Genomic DNA, 13,675 nt, shown 5'->3' with positions numbered 1-13,675 from the left:
CGTTGTACAAGAGGGCTGGAGTCCACCTAAGCTATACGTAGGGCTTTTTATCTCAAACAATTTAACATTTGGTTTCGTGGTTTGGTTACATGTTTCGGACAATTTCCTTTTTGTTTTTAAATAATTGGTTTGTAATCAGTTTTGGATGGTTTTTCGCCCTTGTCGGGTTTTATTTTATGTGACTGTTTTTTTGGGAAATAACTGTGTTGTTTGAGTTTAATTGGAATTTCACAGGTTGGACATTCAGAAGAAAAGGCTACTGGTTTGAGGCATCAGGTACATCGTTTCCGCAGTCGGGTCTCCGCTGCAGCGGTCACGCTTCAGCGGTGGCGACTGCGCAGAAGCGGTCGAGGAGGAATTGAAGGGTCCGCTTCAGCGAACTAGTCTCCGCTATGGTGTTACCGCTACAGCAGACTTACTGACACAGGCGCGACTCAAGACAATTGGAACAAACGCCCCAGTGGTCCTCTCTTCGCGGAAGCGGAACCGCTGGTGCGATATTCCTGCCACTTCAGCGGCACCACTAGCAGTGACATATCTTCAATGCTCACTCTCATGAACAATTCTAGGAACCACGTCGAGAACTTATCAAGCTAGGGTCAGACGTATGACCACATATATGTACAATTTCTTACCCAAATCTGAAGTTTACTCAAATTGGGAAAACTCTTAACTCTAGAGACCCATTCGGCCTAAGTTTAAACCCAGCCTTAGATGCCACAAACAGTTGGGTGGAAAAGGAAGGTCCTTTGAAACTGAACTTGTACTCAAAAGCTTTGGAGCAAAAACAAAAATAAGAATAGGAACAGTTGAAAACAACACCAAAGATATCTAAGTAAAACATGTCAGATTCTTACCTCAAGGACATATGAACACAAAGTAAGTGCCTAAAAGAAGTCTTTCATAGGTTGATCTTTCATCAGCAGGTACTGGAGTATCAACCACAAGGTATAAATATGTCAACTTTTTGCAGGTCATAAAGCAATTTAGTTCAAGATTACAGTGACTCTCACGAACAGACAAATACTTCAACCGCGATGAGACAACAATGTTGAGGTATGGAGTACCATTACAATGTAGCATGGTCAATTTGAGAAGAAGTGGGCACTTGATAACGCATAACTCTTTAGTTGGGATGAATGTAACTTTTTCCAAACGAAGGGTTATGGATTTTGAAAGCCAAAAAAAGAATTGTGTGGTTTGAAGACACAGTTGAAGAGTTTCAAATTTGTCAGTGTTAGACAGTTAAATACATAAGAAGGCACTTTGTAAGTACTATTAGTTGACTAGTTAAGAATTAGCTCCTTGACACCATTTGTAGTAACATAAATCATCCATCTATCAACGTCTGTATGCGAAGATAAATTTACTCCTGAATTATCAAGATCAAACTTCACAATGCGTCCACGATGTTGTAAGAGAATCCCATTTACTGTTTCAGTGAAGACAGATTGAGATTTTACAAGAGGGCAATGGGTTTAAGTGCAATGAGTTCAGTGGTGCGAACATAAACATTGTCATGTTAGAGTAACCCATAAAAATTTCTTAGAAACATAATATGTTTTCTCCTTAGTAAGAAAAATCCATTTTCTTTCTCGATCAGATTAATGAAGAAATAGATAGGAAAAACTTTTGGAAGATACTTGAGAGCTGAAAGTGACCTTTCATTATGTATTCAACACGAAAACTTGAGCATTTTCTTCTACGAAGTTATAAATGTTGTCATCTTCTCTCTAAATTATCAGAGACTTATAATTGCTGTTGTTCGCATGCGCTGAAACATATAATAAGCTGCACTGTCGGGGATGTTTGAGAGCTGAAATGTAACTGACCTTTGCCAGTCTTTTTTAATGCTCTCTGCTAAGTCCATTGAACCAACAAAAAATTTATTGATAAAATGATAACATTATTAATAATTAGAGATCACCTTATTGAGACTAATGTAGAAGTCTGCAGATAATAACACATTTAACTAGAGATCAAATTGGTTTATTTTCAAAACTACAAGCAAGCCGAAATGTAGAGAAAAATATATAAGGCAGACTGGTATAGTATACGCTTAATTATGTACCGAGTCTCCGAGTCAAGATAATGCAACAGATCAAAAGCCCTAGCCATTGAAATGCATGTTTCATTACTTCTGCTGAAGGAAAATGCAATTCAACATTGAGGAAAACAAAGAAGAAACTGATTTCAAGACCTCTTTTAAGATGTTGGTGTCCTATAATTATAACAATGTACCAGGTCATCTCAACAGTCTCCAATTTTATCTAGATCTATGAAAGGAAATTTACACACTTCCCAAAAGGTATGCACAGGTCTTGACCAAGAAAATTGTGAATGTTGTGGTATTAGTTACTATGCATTACTCACACTTACAAGATCTATAATCGAACGTAATTCTTAAACCCTATGTTAAATGACGTCACTTCCAGACCAAAAAATCTGAAAAGTTTTCAAAATCTAAGCATAAGTTTTGACAGAACTTGTAATATAACATTTTATAAAGACCTTTTGGGTAAAGACACTATCTGCTAGTGGTTTATTTGATGTACTTTCAAAGTTTGGCTGATCATGAACTTCTTCCCAACTTTGGATAGATCATTTGTTTTTTCTCTATTCTTCTTAACTTTGGATATTTAAGAACTAACAATTAATCTTTATTCAGTATATAAAGGACAATTAATTAACCCTCCGACGTTCTTCTCAATTTTGAGGTTCCTCAGTCACAATCCCACAAACACAAATGTTCAGAAGAAGTGTTTTTTCTAGTTTCTCGCCCTGGCCATTCCTTCCCTGGTTACCAACAGGTATAAATATATAAGAAAGACATTAGCAAAGGCACTGCTATTCTTATCAAGCACATTAATAAAGACTGGATTTTCGAAACATCTACTATTGAAGTAACCTATTTAATACAGGAACCACGCAAGTTTACATAATTCGCCAATTCATTCCCTTCTTTAACAAAACTCATCGAGAACAGATAAAAGCATCACTCAGCCTTAATTCAACTACTCAATTGGATGATAGCATAGCTCTGCTTTAGGAGATACTCTGGGTAAACGCATCAACTCTGTGGCAATATTCAATTCTTCTTTGGAATCAGAAGCTTTTGTCGGCATAATGCTCATCCTTAACAAAGATGGAGCATGAGCAAACAATAACTTTACGAAAGATAGTACAGTTTTTGAACGCCTAAAATGATGGACGGAAACATCTCTGAGCTTGTTGAGTGTTCGGTCCAAACAGGCTGGTGTGTCAAGATATTTCATAACAGCTTTAGCAGGGTCACTGGTAGTATTGTCCTAATGATATACAAGGTCATTTTAGCTTCTCATGCTTAAGTATGTCAAGTGCAAAAACGAATAAGACCATTCATATATAGAGTGTATGACCACATAAATTTGCTATTTCTTACCCAAATTTCAAGTTTTCTCAAATTGGGGGAATTCTTAATCAACTCCAGAGTGTAAGAAGTCTGACCCAATTTGCTGAAGTTTACACCTAACCTTAGATGCCACAAGCAGTTGAGTGTAATAGGAAGCCCATTTGGGACTGCACCTGCACTCAAAAGCTTTGGAGGAAATTTAAACAAAAATAAGGATCACACGAAAAGAACATATCCAAGTAAAAAAACATGTCAGATTCTAGATCTTACCTCAAGGAAATGTGAAGCCAAAGTAAGTACCTCAAGTGTAGACAAGCTAAAAATAATCTTTTCATGAGTTGATCTTTTATCAGCAGGTATTGGACTCTCAACCGCAAGGTATAAGCATGTCAACTTTTTGCAGGTCATAAAGCGATTTAGGTCAAGATTATAATGACTCTCACGAACAGACAAGTACTTCAACCGCGATGAGACAACAATGTTGAGGTTTTGAGTACCATTACAGTGCGTCAAGGTCAATTTGACAAGAAGGGGGGCGTTAATAACAGGAAAATCTGGGGTTGACACAAAGGTTACTTTATTCAGATAGAGGTTTATAAGATTCTGAAAGCCTAGAAAAGAATTTGGTGGTTTGAATAAACTGTTGCAGAGTTCCAAATATGACAGGGTTGGGCAATTAAACACATGCGAAGGGAGTTTATAAGTACTATTATCTGGCATGTCAAGGATTAGCTCCTTGACATTATTTCTGGTGACAAAACGCATCCATCTATCAATATGTGCAGATGAAGTCAAATGTGTTCCTGACATATCAAGAACAAATTTCACGATGTATCCAAGATGTTCTAAGAGAATCTCATCTACAGTTTCTTTGAGGACAGATTGAGATTTTAGTGCTAATTTATTGCAAAAGTGATTATCAAGCACCAAATTGGGAAGCATGGCCCAAATATATCTCCAATTTTTGGACAAAATACTAGTTCTTGCTGCGTCGTGTACAGGCAAGAGACTTAAGATACCATCTATAACGTTTCTTGGTAGAGCACTGATTCTATCTTCAGTATCCCCTTCAACAGCAACAGCTCCTTCACGATATAATATAAGAAGTTGAATAGTCTGAGGCTTAAAATTTATAATCCAAAAAGAAGAAAACAAAAAGGGTAAAAGACAGAATGGCGTACCTGGAGTCATGCTGGTTAGAAATTTATAATTCAGAGCAGAAAGTGTGTACCAAAGCAAAAACCTGTCGCAGCATTATGGGGTGAGAAGAAGATAAGAAGTTGTTAACCGCAAAACAGCATTCGCATTAAGGAAGAGATTAGTGTAGCGAGAATGATAGAATACAGTGAAAGTACAAAGTAGAAGGTAATTAAGGGAGTATTCAAACAGAAAACGCTGAAACAGTTAAAGTCTAAAACGAGGATTGATACATAACATGTTGTGTTTCATTTCAGCATTTGCTTTCCCTACAATGTCCTTATTTTTCTTATAGTGTTGAGGTCATAAACCTAGCTTGAAAGTTATACTCCCTCCGTTCAGTTTATGTGAATTCATTTGACTAGCACGATATTTAAGAAAGAGTGAAGACTTTTAAAATTTATAATTTAAAATAAATCCTGAATATTTGTGTGGTTGTAGATCACTTCATAAAGTGAATTTATTTTCAAATTAGAAAACAGATTATTTATTTTGGCACGAATTAAAAAGAAAATTGATTTACATAAATTGAAATAGAGGGAGTATCATTTATCTAATATTGGTTCCGGCTCCTTTCTAAGGTCGAAATGAAAACTATTCTCGAATATTCAAAAGCCAAATAATAAAGTTACAGCATGAGTACTGTACTTGTCACATGAATCCTATCTACTCGACTTTCAAAATTACCTTAATTTTCAAGATTTTACTTTGAATTATAAGCTTTTACTTACATATGTTAATTAAGACAATAAGATATACATCCTAACATTCTTCTGGACAAATCACAGAGAGAGATATTAAAAATCAGGAAATCAGAATAATTTGACTACTTAGAAGCTCTGATAGGAAAATAGTTTTAGAAAGTAAGAAGTTGGCTGATATTAGTCTCTACGCCTAAATGGCAAGTGAACAAATCCGAGTAGGGAAGAATGTTTATATTTCAAACTTTTGGATGGGATCTACATATTAAACAAGAGTAGGGAAAATTTTAGTTTTATCCTATGAAAATACCAAAACACATAGTATCAGTATGTATCCCTGCTCTTATAGTATGAGTATCTATCCTTGCCCTTCTTGATTCATTTTGGGTATCACACTCTCTTGACCATTATATGTTAAAGCACTATAAAAACAGAAAATAGCCAAATGGCAAGATTGAAAAGAAAGAAAAAAAACACACCTACTAGTTAATACAGAACAAATACAAATTGCAAAGTTTAAAACATACCTCAGCAAGGAGTCCTCTAGTGTTGAGGCAAATGAGTGGGAAAGGAGCGCTTCTTTATTTATTCGGTAAAGGATAAAAAATTGTTACTTTTAGATATTGATTACTTAGCTAATAAGTAAATGATTCTGTTTGGACATATTTGGTTGAAGTTTGAAAAAAGGTAATCCAACAGTCTCAAATTATTTATCCTGATTACTATTAAGAATAATTATATCAAATTATTTATTATTTTAAAAATTTAAAATATAACTAATTATTTTTTTTCATTTTATCTTTAATAGAATTGTGTCATTAATGAATATGACACACAAATAAAATAAATATTTAATGAAAAAAGAGTATAATTTAGATATAAATAAAAATAAAGTTAATTAAATGTCCCTTCGTCCTAGAAATATCTGCTCCTTTATTGCTTTTGTCCTTTTGTGCTTTTTCTTTTTTAATCTTTTTCTATCCTTTCTCCTTTTAGATGTACTTTGCTAACATCTCCTTTATTTATATCTTTCTTAATTCGTTTTTTCTCTTAATTTTGTTTTTATCTTTTTTGGGTTAGTTCATCTTCTTCCTTTTTCTTTTTTTATTAATATATTTTTTCCCTTTAAAAAAAAGTAAACTTTTAAAGATAAAAATATTAACTAACTAACTTTAGACTAATAAAAATATTAAAAAATTAAATACTTAGACTACAATAATAAATAATTAGAAAAATGCTAAAGTCACTAGTTTGTGTTTTAAAATCTAAATTAATAGAAAATAGTATACGTTTATAATTTATTACTGTGTTTTTACAAATTAACCTTAGCATGTTTAAAAGGTTAAATTAAAAATAAAATAGAAATTGTTTAAAAGGCTACAATTGATAAAGAGTTCACATGGGACCCTTTTTTGTTTTGTTTTTTGTAGGCTGAAGTCATGCATGACCTCTTAAATTTATCGAAATTTTTCATTTTGACACTTAAACTAAACTCTGTTCCTAGACACTTAAAGTTGAGCTAAATTGTGTCTGTTGGACACTGTTTGATGACATAGCGTAGTCTTTGTGCTACACTACTTTTGAACGCGTGGGGATCCCTTTTTCTGGAAAAGAAAATTTTCTTCTTTTCCCCACTCTCGTTCTACCACAACCTCTGTCACCTTTTACCACCATCCACTATCATTTCCATCAGGCATATTTTTCAGCTGTGCAGGGTAAACTTTTTGTTTAATACAATTTGTCACCAACCAAATTAGACAAGAATTTGGAAACTAAATGAGGGGTGTGTTCGGTATGGAGGAAAATATTTCCCTAGAAAATAAGTGAATTTTCACTTATTTTCTCATGTTCGTTTGGATAGTGAAAAATAAGTAAGAAAATAAGTGAATTTCTTACTTATTTTCTCAGCGTTGCGTTTTATAACGTTTTTAAAAACTCAAAGCCCTCACCAACTCCAACCCAACCCCATACCCCCCACCCACACCCAACTCCCACCCACCCACCTACACTATTTTTACCCTCGCGCCCAAAAAAAATTTGATCCTTTTTTTTTTTTGTTTTTTGCACCCACACCCTACCTCTCACCAACTCCAACCCAACCCCATACTCCCACCCACACCCCACTCCCACCCACCCCTACGCCCCCCGCCCCCACCCCCAACCACTCCCGTAACCCATACACCACCCTCTCCCCCCGCACACTACCCACCCCACAACATTTTTTTTGAAGTTTTTAATGTTTTTTTCTGAATTTTCTACACGACCATATCCCCCATCAACCCCCCTCCCCCCTAGCGTGGAACCCATACCATACCAACACCCCTTCCCCCAACACCAACATTTTTTTTTTGAATTTTTTTATTGTCTTTTGGGGGTTTCTACACCCCCTACCCCAAAAAAAAATCTTTTCACCACCCAACCCCACGCACCCCCCCCCAAATACCCCATCACCCCTTTCAAAAGTTTTAATTTTTAACCACACAAACATTCAACTTTTATAATTGTCAATTTTTTTTCAATTTTGGGGGGGGGGTTGCAAAAAATTAAAACAAATGTAAAAACTTTTTTTTTTTCAAAATTTGTTTTTGGGAATAGGGTGCGGGGTGGGGGGTGGGGTTGGGAGGTACAAAAAAAAATGTCAAAATTTTTTTTTTCAAAAATATTAATTTTTTTTGCAGGGGGTATGGTGCGGCGTGGGGTGGGGGTGCAAAAAAAAAGTCAAATTTTTTTTTTTTTAGGGGAGGGGAAGAAAGGCTGGGGATGAAAGAGTGCAAAAAACAAAAAAAAAAAAAAAGTCAAAACTTTTTTTTTTCAAAAATATTAATTTTTTTCCCGGGGGAGGGGGGAGGGAGGGGTGCGAATGGGGTAGGGGTAGGCGGGGTGGGGTGGGGTGGAATATAAAAAAAAAAGTTAAAACTTTTTTTTTCAAAAAAAAAATTAATTTTTATGAGGGGGGGGGGTAGGGTGCGGGGTTTGGTGGGGGTGTAAAAAATCAAAAATAATTTTAAAACTTTTTTTTTCAAAAAAAAAATTATTTTTGGGGGGGGAGGGATGGGGTGGTGGGTGGGGGCGGATGGGGGTTGGGAGTGGTTAGGGTTGGGTGGTTGGGGTTGGGTTGGGTGGTGATAGGGTGATTGGTGGAATGAACTTGTGAATTTGTGAACTTGTTTTTCCTACTTTTATTAGGAAAGTTATTTTTCTCAATTTTGAGAAAAATATTTTCCAAAATTTTTGAACATGAGAAAAGTGGTACTTGTAAATCAAAGTCCAACGCCACTGCTAAATTAGTCCATTTAGATGGTGAGCTCGAAGAATTGTTCTCTCCTATTTAAGTCTCACACCCTAGATATAAAAAATAAGAAGCCGAGATGACAGTCAAAATGGTTAATTAGTTTTGCTTCTCCAAACTAATTAACAGCAAGAGAAACAGAGAGAATAAGCAAGCAGAACAAGCAATAAAGAAAACATCATTGTGAATTAACGCAACTTCTGGCTTCAAATTATTTTCAATTTAACGGCATATTGTGGTTGTGCTTTGGGCCTAAATAGGTATCTTAGTCACCCAAACCGACTAATATTGAGCGCAAACACAGTCAAGAGGGGACTTTGACGTGAATCATAGCCCATCGGAGAAGGTTCCGTAGGGTTGTCTTCTCATTTGCCTCAAGCCATCCCCCACACTCTTCCGCAATGTCATTGAAGAATCTTTAGACCACAAATGGAGTAGGACTCCAAGTAATCTGACCCAAACTCATTTCCTTTGCATGACCCATGGCCATAGCCTTAGATCCCTTTCAGTATATCTACTCTTTTATCTCCTTTCCACCAGCCGACCAAAAGAGTTTACGAAATTGAAGAGATTAGACAGATGATTATGGAAGCTTCTGGGGTCATTGGTGGATCGTGGATGTAAGGTGACGAGAGAAGTAAAAGATGACTGGAGGAGAGGTCAGAGGGACATGAGGAAGACAGTGTGATGTGGAAGAAGAGGTGGCTCTTTTTTTCTGATGTGTTATTTTTTCATTGGCTATGCTGACACATCAGCATGTTTGAGCTTCACGCATCAAGCATATTTGGCTTGGTGTAAAATATGTGTCCAACAGACACAGTTTAGAGTTTAATACGAACAAAGCTAGTTTAGATGTAAAAATGAAAAATTTCGACAACTTTAAGGGCTTATGTGTGACTTTAGCCTTTTTTGTACTATACATGTTCCAAAAGTTTGGTGTGAAAAGATAAAGGAAGCATTGGGACCCACATTAATATCCCTCCAGTGAGGATACAAAATAAGTAAATGAGGTCTACCTTCTTAAGTGTAAACCACAACATAACACGGCAAAGGATTGAGCAGATTTGATGGAAATAACGGAAATTCACCATTGCCGGGATGACATTTTGATCAAAGTAAGCCATTATTTAAATTAATTTATTAAAATAATATGTTTTTTGAAAATTTACAGAATTAGAATAAACTTATTCCGTAGTAACGTATTAGGTATTATTTTATTCAAAAAATCTACTGGGCAAAAAAGTTGGTGGTTGACGATGTTAAAGGATAATACGTAATTGTGATTAATGTTTTATACTTAATACGTAACTGAGAGTAACACACTAAGATTCTAGGCATAGACAACTTTTGTACGAAATCTGATAATGATTGATTTTAAAGTTGTAACCCAATGTTACGACTTTTAAAATATGACAACGAACGTTTCATGTGTGGTCAGATGGGATGAGTTTAATATTTTGATTTCAAAAGAATGAGATAGATCATTATCATCCCGTGAACTTATGACAGTGCAGGCTAAAAGTTATAAAAAAGATAAATATGTCATATTTCATTTTATTTGTACTAATTTAATTAGATACGGAATTTTAAGAAAACAAAAAAACTTATAAATTTTGTGGTTTTAATAAATATATTATAATATTTCTAATATAACTTTAAACTTATTATGTTATATCGAAATAAAAAAAAATAGTATTAGATATAAAAAGTGCATTTAAAGAAAATACATAAATTCAATTGGAGTGAATCTTAAAAGACCCACATTATAATGTACATAAGTACATATTAGATGTGTTTCATGGCTTACACATGACACATCAATTGTCGTCATCATTTTAAAGTGTACAATTCAACAATAAAATATGTATTGCTAATGTACCTGCAGTTTTCTATGACGTATATAAGCGAGATATGATACGTATAAAATCAATAAAAATCTTATGCAAAAATTTGAGTTTTTTGTCTACGTCTATAATTGATTGGAGAAATTTTCTTAAATATCTATAATTAAGACCAGATTCACTGTAAAATTTTTCTAAAGTGTATAACTTTCCAAATAAAGGAACACTCTCCAACATCATATACATAATATGTTCTAAACATAGGAGGAGGTATGGTTTAAAATTTAGGCGTTATGAACTCATCATCAAATGCACAGCTCGTTTTACTAATTGATTTGCAATTAAAATAGTTATAGTAAAAGTGAGCTATCTCGTTCTTTCGAAACCAAATGATTAAACTCGCTCAGCGGATTTCTTTGTAGAAAATATTTCATTTTAACTTTGAAGTCATAACTCGGGTTACGACTTTAAAATCAATCAATGTCAGATTTCGTACAAAAGTTGTATGTCGAAATCTTCTCGTCGTTACTCTCATTTACGTATTAAATATGAAACGTTACTCACAAATATGTATTATCCTTTAACACCGTCAGCCGCTAACTTTTTTGTCCGTTAGATTTTTGAATAAAATAACACTTTCTAATACGTTACTGTGGAATACGTTTATTCTAGTTTGTAAATTTTCAAAAACTATATTATTTTGTATAATTGGTTTAAATGATGGCGTACTTCGGTCAAAAAAATCTACTGACAAAGAGTTGTCAACTTTTCTCATCAGCCTTAATTATGTGACGGAAATATGTTCTTCACAAAATTATATTTAAAATCTACCACAAATTTATCACCAATCCGTTACTCTCAAACATTTTATGAAAAAAATAAGATCTTTTGAAAATTTTATCTATACAAGGTTAATTTATCAGAAATCCGTCAAAAATCTGTCACGGATTATGATATAATTAATTGCTCCATCTCAAATATTCTGTAATGAGAAGGCCAAATATGAGCATGTAATAGTGAGTGTGTGGTTTAAGAGTCAATAAAATAAGAAAAAAAACATGAGAGATCAGTATTTAAATTTTAATAAAAATAAAAAATGCTTAGTGATTTCCCTGGGATACACAAAGGGTGTAAAAGTTGATTTAACTAAAAATACTAAAAGACTTAATTGATAAACATTAGGGCGATACATTCAATTATTAGAGCTTTGGTTACCATTAATGTAATATTTTCTAACTATATCATTTTTTGAAATTCATTTTAAGTAGAATAGTGAATCATTACAGAATTGTTATAAAATATATCACTATTTTTAATAATTATTCTTTCTACCACATGCATCAAAATTACTTATACGGATAATTTATAATTAAAATGTTATTGTGCTCAATTATCAAGATTATATATGTTCAAAACTTATTTTTCATATTTTTACTTCACTTGTTCTATAAGTACAGTTAAGTTCATAATATGTGTTCGGTACTTTCGGATACTGTATTTAAGTTTAGAGAAAAATCTATATACATCTAATTAATAATTGATGAATTCAGGATTTTAAGGAAATGGATATGAGAAATGGACCACAGACGTGAGATGTCGTTGGATACATGATTCCAATATATAATTGCCAAGAGATATGGGAGGATAGCCATATTAATTTTTTTAAAAGAGTTTAATGTTTTCATAACGAGGGTAATAATCTTTTTCCTTATTAATTAAGTTGTTTGGAAATTAATTATAGTTGTTCCTTATCATATGTAATTGAAACAAGTTCTTGCTAATGGTTAAAAAGGAAAAGGAAGGGGCCGAGAGGGGGGGGGGGGGGCGGAGATTGTTAACAATCGAAGAAAATATATCATAATATTAAAACACTAAAGCAAGAAAAAGGTCAATAATAGAGGGTAAAAAGGTATTTAATTCAATTGAGATGGTGTTTAATTCTTAAAGATAAATTAGAGGGAAATTTTTTTAAAAGATAAATTAGAGGGAAATTTTTTCCCCTATGGTGATATAATTTTAATCAAAGTTAAATAAAAATATTATTAAGGGAGTAAAAGAAATTCTATATCTACTTAAGGAACTAACAAGATATCCTAGCACTTATCATCCATCTTTTCTAATTTCATACAAATTTTATTATTGAATACATTGCTTAAAAGATACAATGACAATCCAATTTTGTTAAAATAATATATGATTCAATATACTTAAACAAGCAAGATTTTGTCATAAATATATTTTTTAATATTTTCCGCACATCGCGCTGATTCGAATACTAGTTCGGTTAAAAAAAGAAAAGAACTATCCCCGAATGTCTAAAGCAGGTAAAGAAAATGTTTATTTTAAGTTTACGTTAGTTATGGGCTGTTATATGAGTTAATTTTTGGGAAATCTACATGGTATAAAGAATATTAGACCTTATTTATATTTAGTAGCTATACTTTACCCAAATTACATCTCATAGCTAAATTTTATATGTTAATTACACAAGTTAACTCATTCAAAACTTATCCCCTCTTATTCCATTGTATCAATATTTCCCTCAACACACTCTCTTTCTCCCTCAACTCTCTCACCACACTTAATGACCACTGCTTGACGATGACGCCATTATCGCCGTAACTATTCTCGGAGTTGAACGAGGGTGAATTTTCAGTTCTCTATCGTGGGCTCTGATTTTAATATTTACCTGAAAACTTCAGATTTGCTACTGTCATGACCGACGGCGCTCTCCAGATCCGGTCGTTTTCCGGCGTGCCGACTTAGATCTGAGCTTTTTATTTTTTTGTATTTCAAATCGGAGTGTATTTTATTTTCTTGTATCTGCGATGGAGGTGTACATTTGAGGGTAGTCATTAATTTTTTCGCATACAATTCAGTGATTGGGGTGTATTTTCTTTCTTGTATTCAGTATTCGTTAAATTTTTAGTGCAAAATTCAGTGTTTGGGGGTGTATTTTATTTCTTGTATTCAGTATTTTGAGTGTATTCGTTAATTTAGTGTAAAATATGGTGTTTCTTTATGTATTTTTTGCTTGTATTTTGAAGGATATTTTTTTGTATACAATCGATTTTAAATATAATAAAGGGAATACGGTGTAAAAGTAGCTACAAATAAATACAGTTGAGTTGAATCCATTTGACTTGAATACAACTTAGTTGAATACATCTAACTTGAATACAACTTAGTTGAATAAATCTAACTTGAATACAGCGAAATCTGACTCAGCCGAATCTTGAATTCAATCTACTGTAGC

At 33.6% G+C, this 13,675-nt stretch overlaps 1 protein-coding gene across 1 annotated transcript; it reads right to left on the bottom strand.

Annotated features, from left to right (window-relative positions):
- Positions 1 to 2,869: 2,869 nt before the first annotated feature.
- Positions 2,870 to 4,830, bottom strand: LOC132068240 (F-box/FBD/LRR-repeat protein At1g13570-like). Its single transcript, XM_059461763.1, has 3 exons — positions 3,662 to 4,830; positions 3,422 to 3,577; positions 2,870 to 3,308 (listed from the first exon to the last, which is right to left on the bottom strand). Exons 1-3 carry the CDS (start codon positions 4,580 to 4,582, stop codon positions 3,015 to 3,017), a joined length of 1,371 nt encoding a protein of 456 aa, XP_059317746.1. The 5' UTR covers positions 4,583 to 4,830; the 3' UTR covers positions 2,870 to 3,014.
- Positions 4,831 to 13,675: the final 8,845 nt, after the last annotated feature.

Source organism: Lycium ferocissimum, chromosome 8, assembly GCF_029784015.1.
Source record: "Lycium ferocissimum isolate CSIRO_LF1 chromosome 8, AGI_CSIRO_Lferr_CH_V1, whole genome shotgun sequence".
NCBI classification, from domain to species: Eukaryota; Viridiplantae; Streptophyta; class Magnoliopsida; order Solanales; family Solanaceae; genus Lycium; species Lycium ferocissimum.
Note: the sequence above shows the minus strand (reverse complement) of the source record. Positions and strands in the feature narration are given on the sequence as shown.

What these genes read in the sequence shown, in the direction of transcription:
- LOC132068240 (XM_059461763.1), bottom strand. Translation starts at nt 4,582, where the DNA reads ATGACTCCAGGTACGCCATTCTGTCTTTTACCCTTTTTGTTTTCTTCT. An exon ending in TGGCTTCACATTTCCTTGAG is followed by an intron (nt 3,578 to 3,661) that starts GTAAGATCTAGA and finishes TTTCCTCCAAAG; the next exon opens with CTTTTGAGTGCAGGTGCAGT. An exon ending in TGAGAAAACTTGAAATTTGG is followed by an intron (nt 3,309 to 3,421) that starts GTAAGAAATAGC and finishes GTATATCATTAG; the next exon opens with GACAATACTACCAGTGACCC.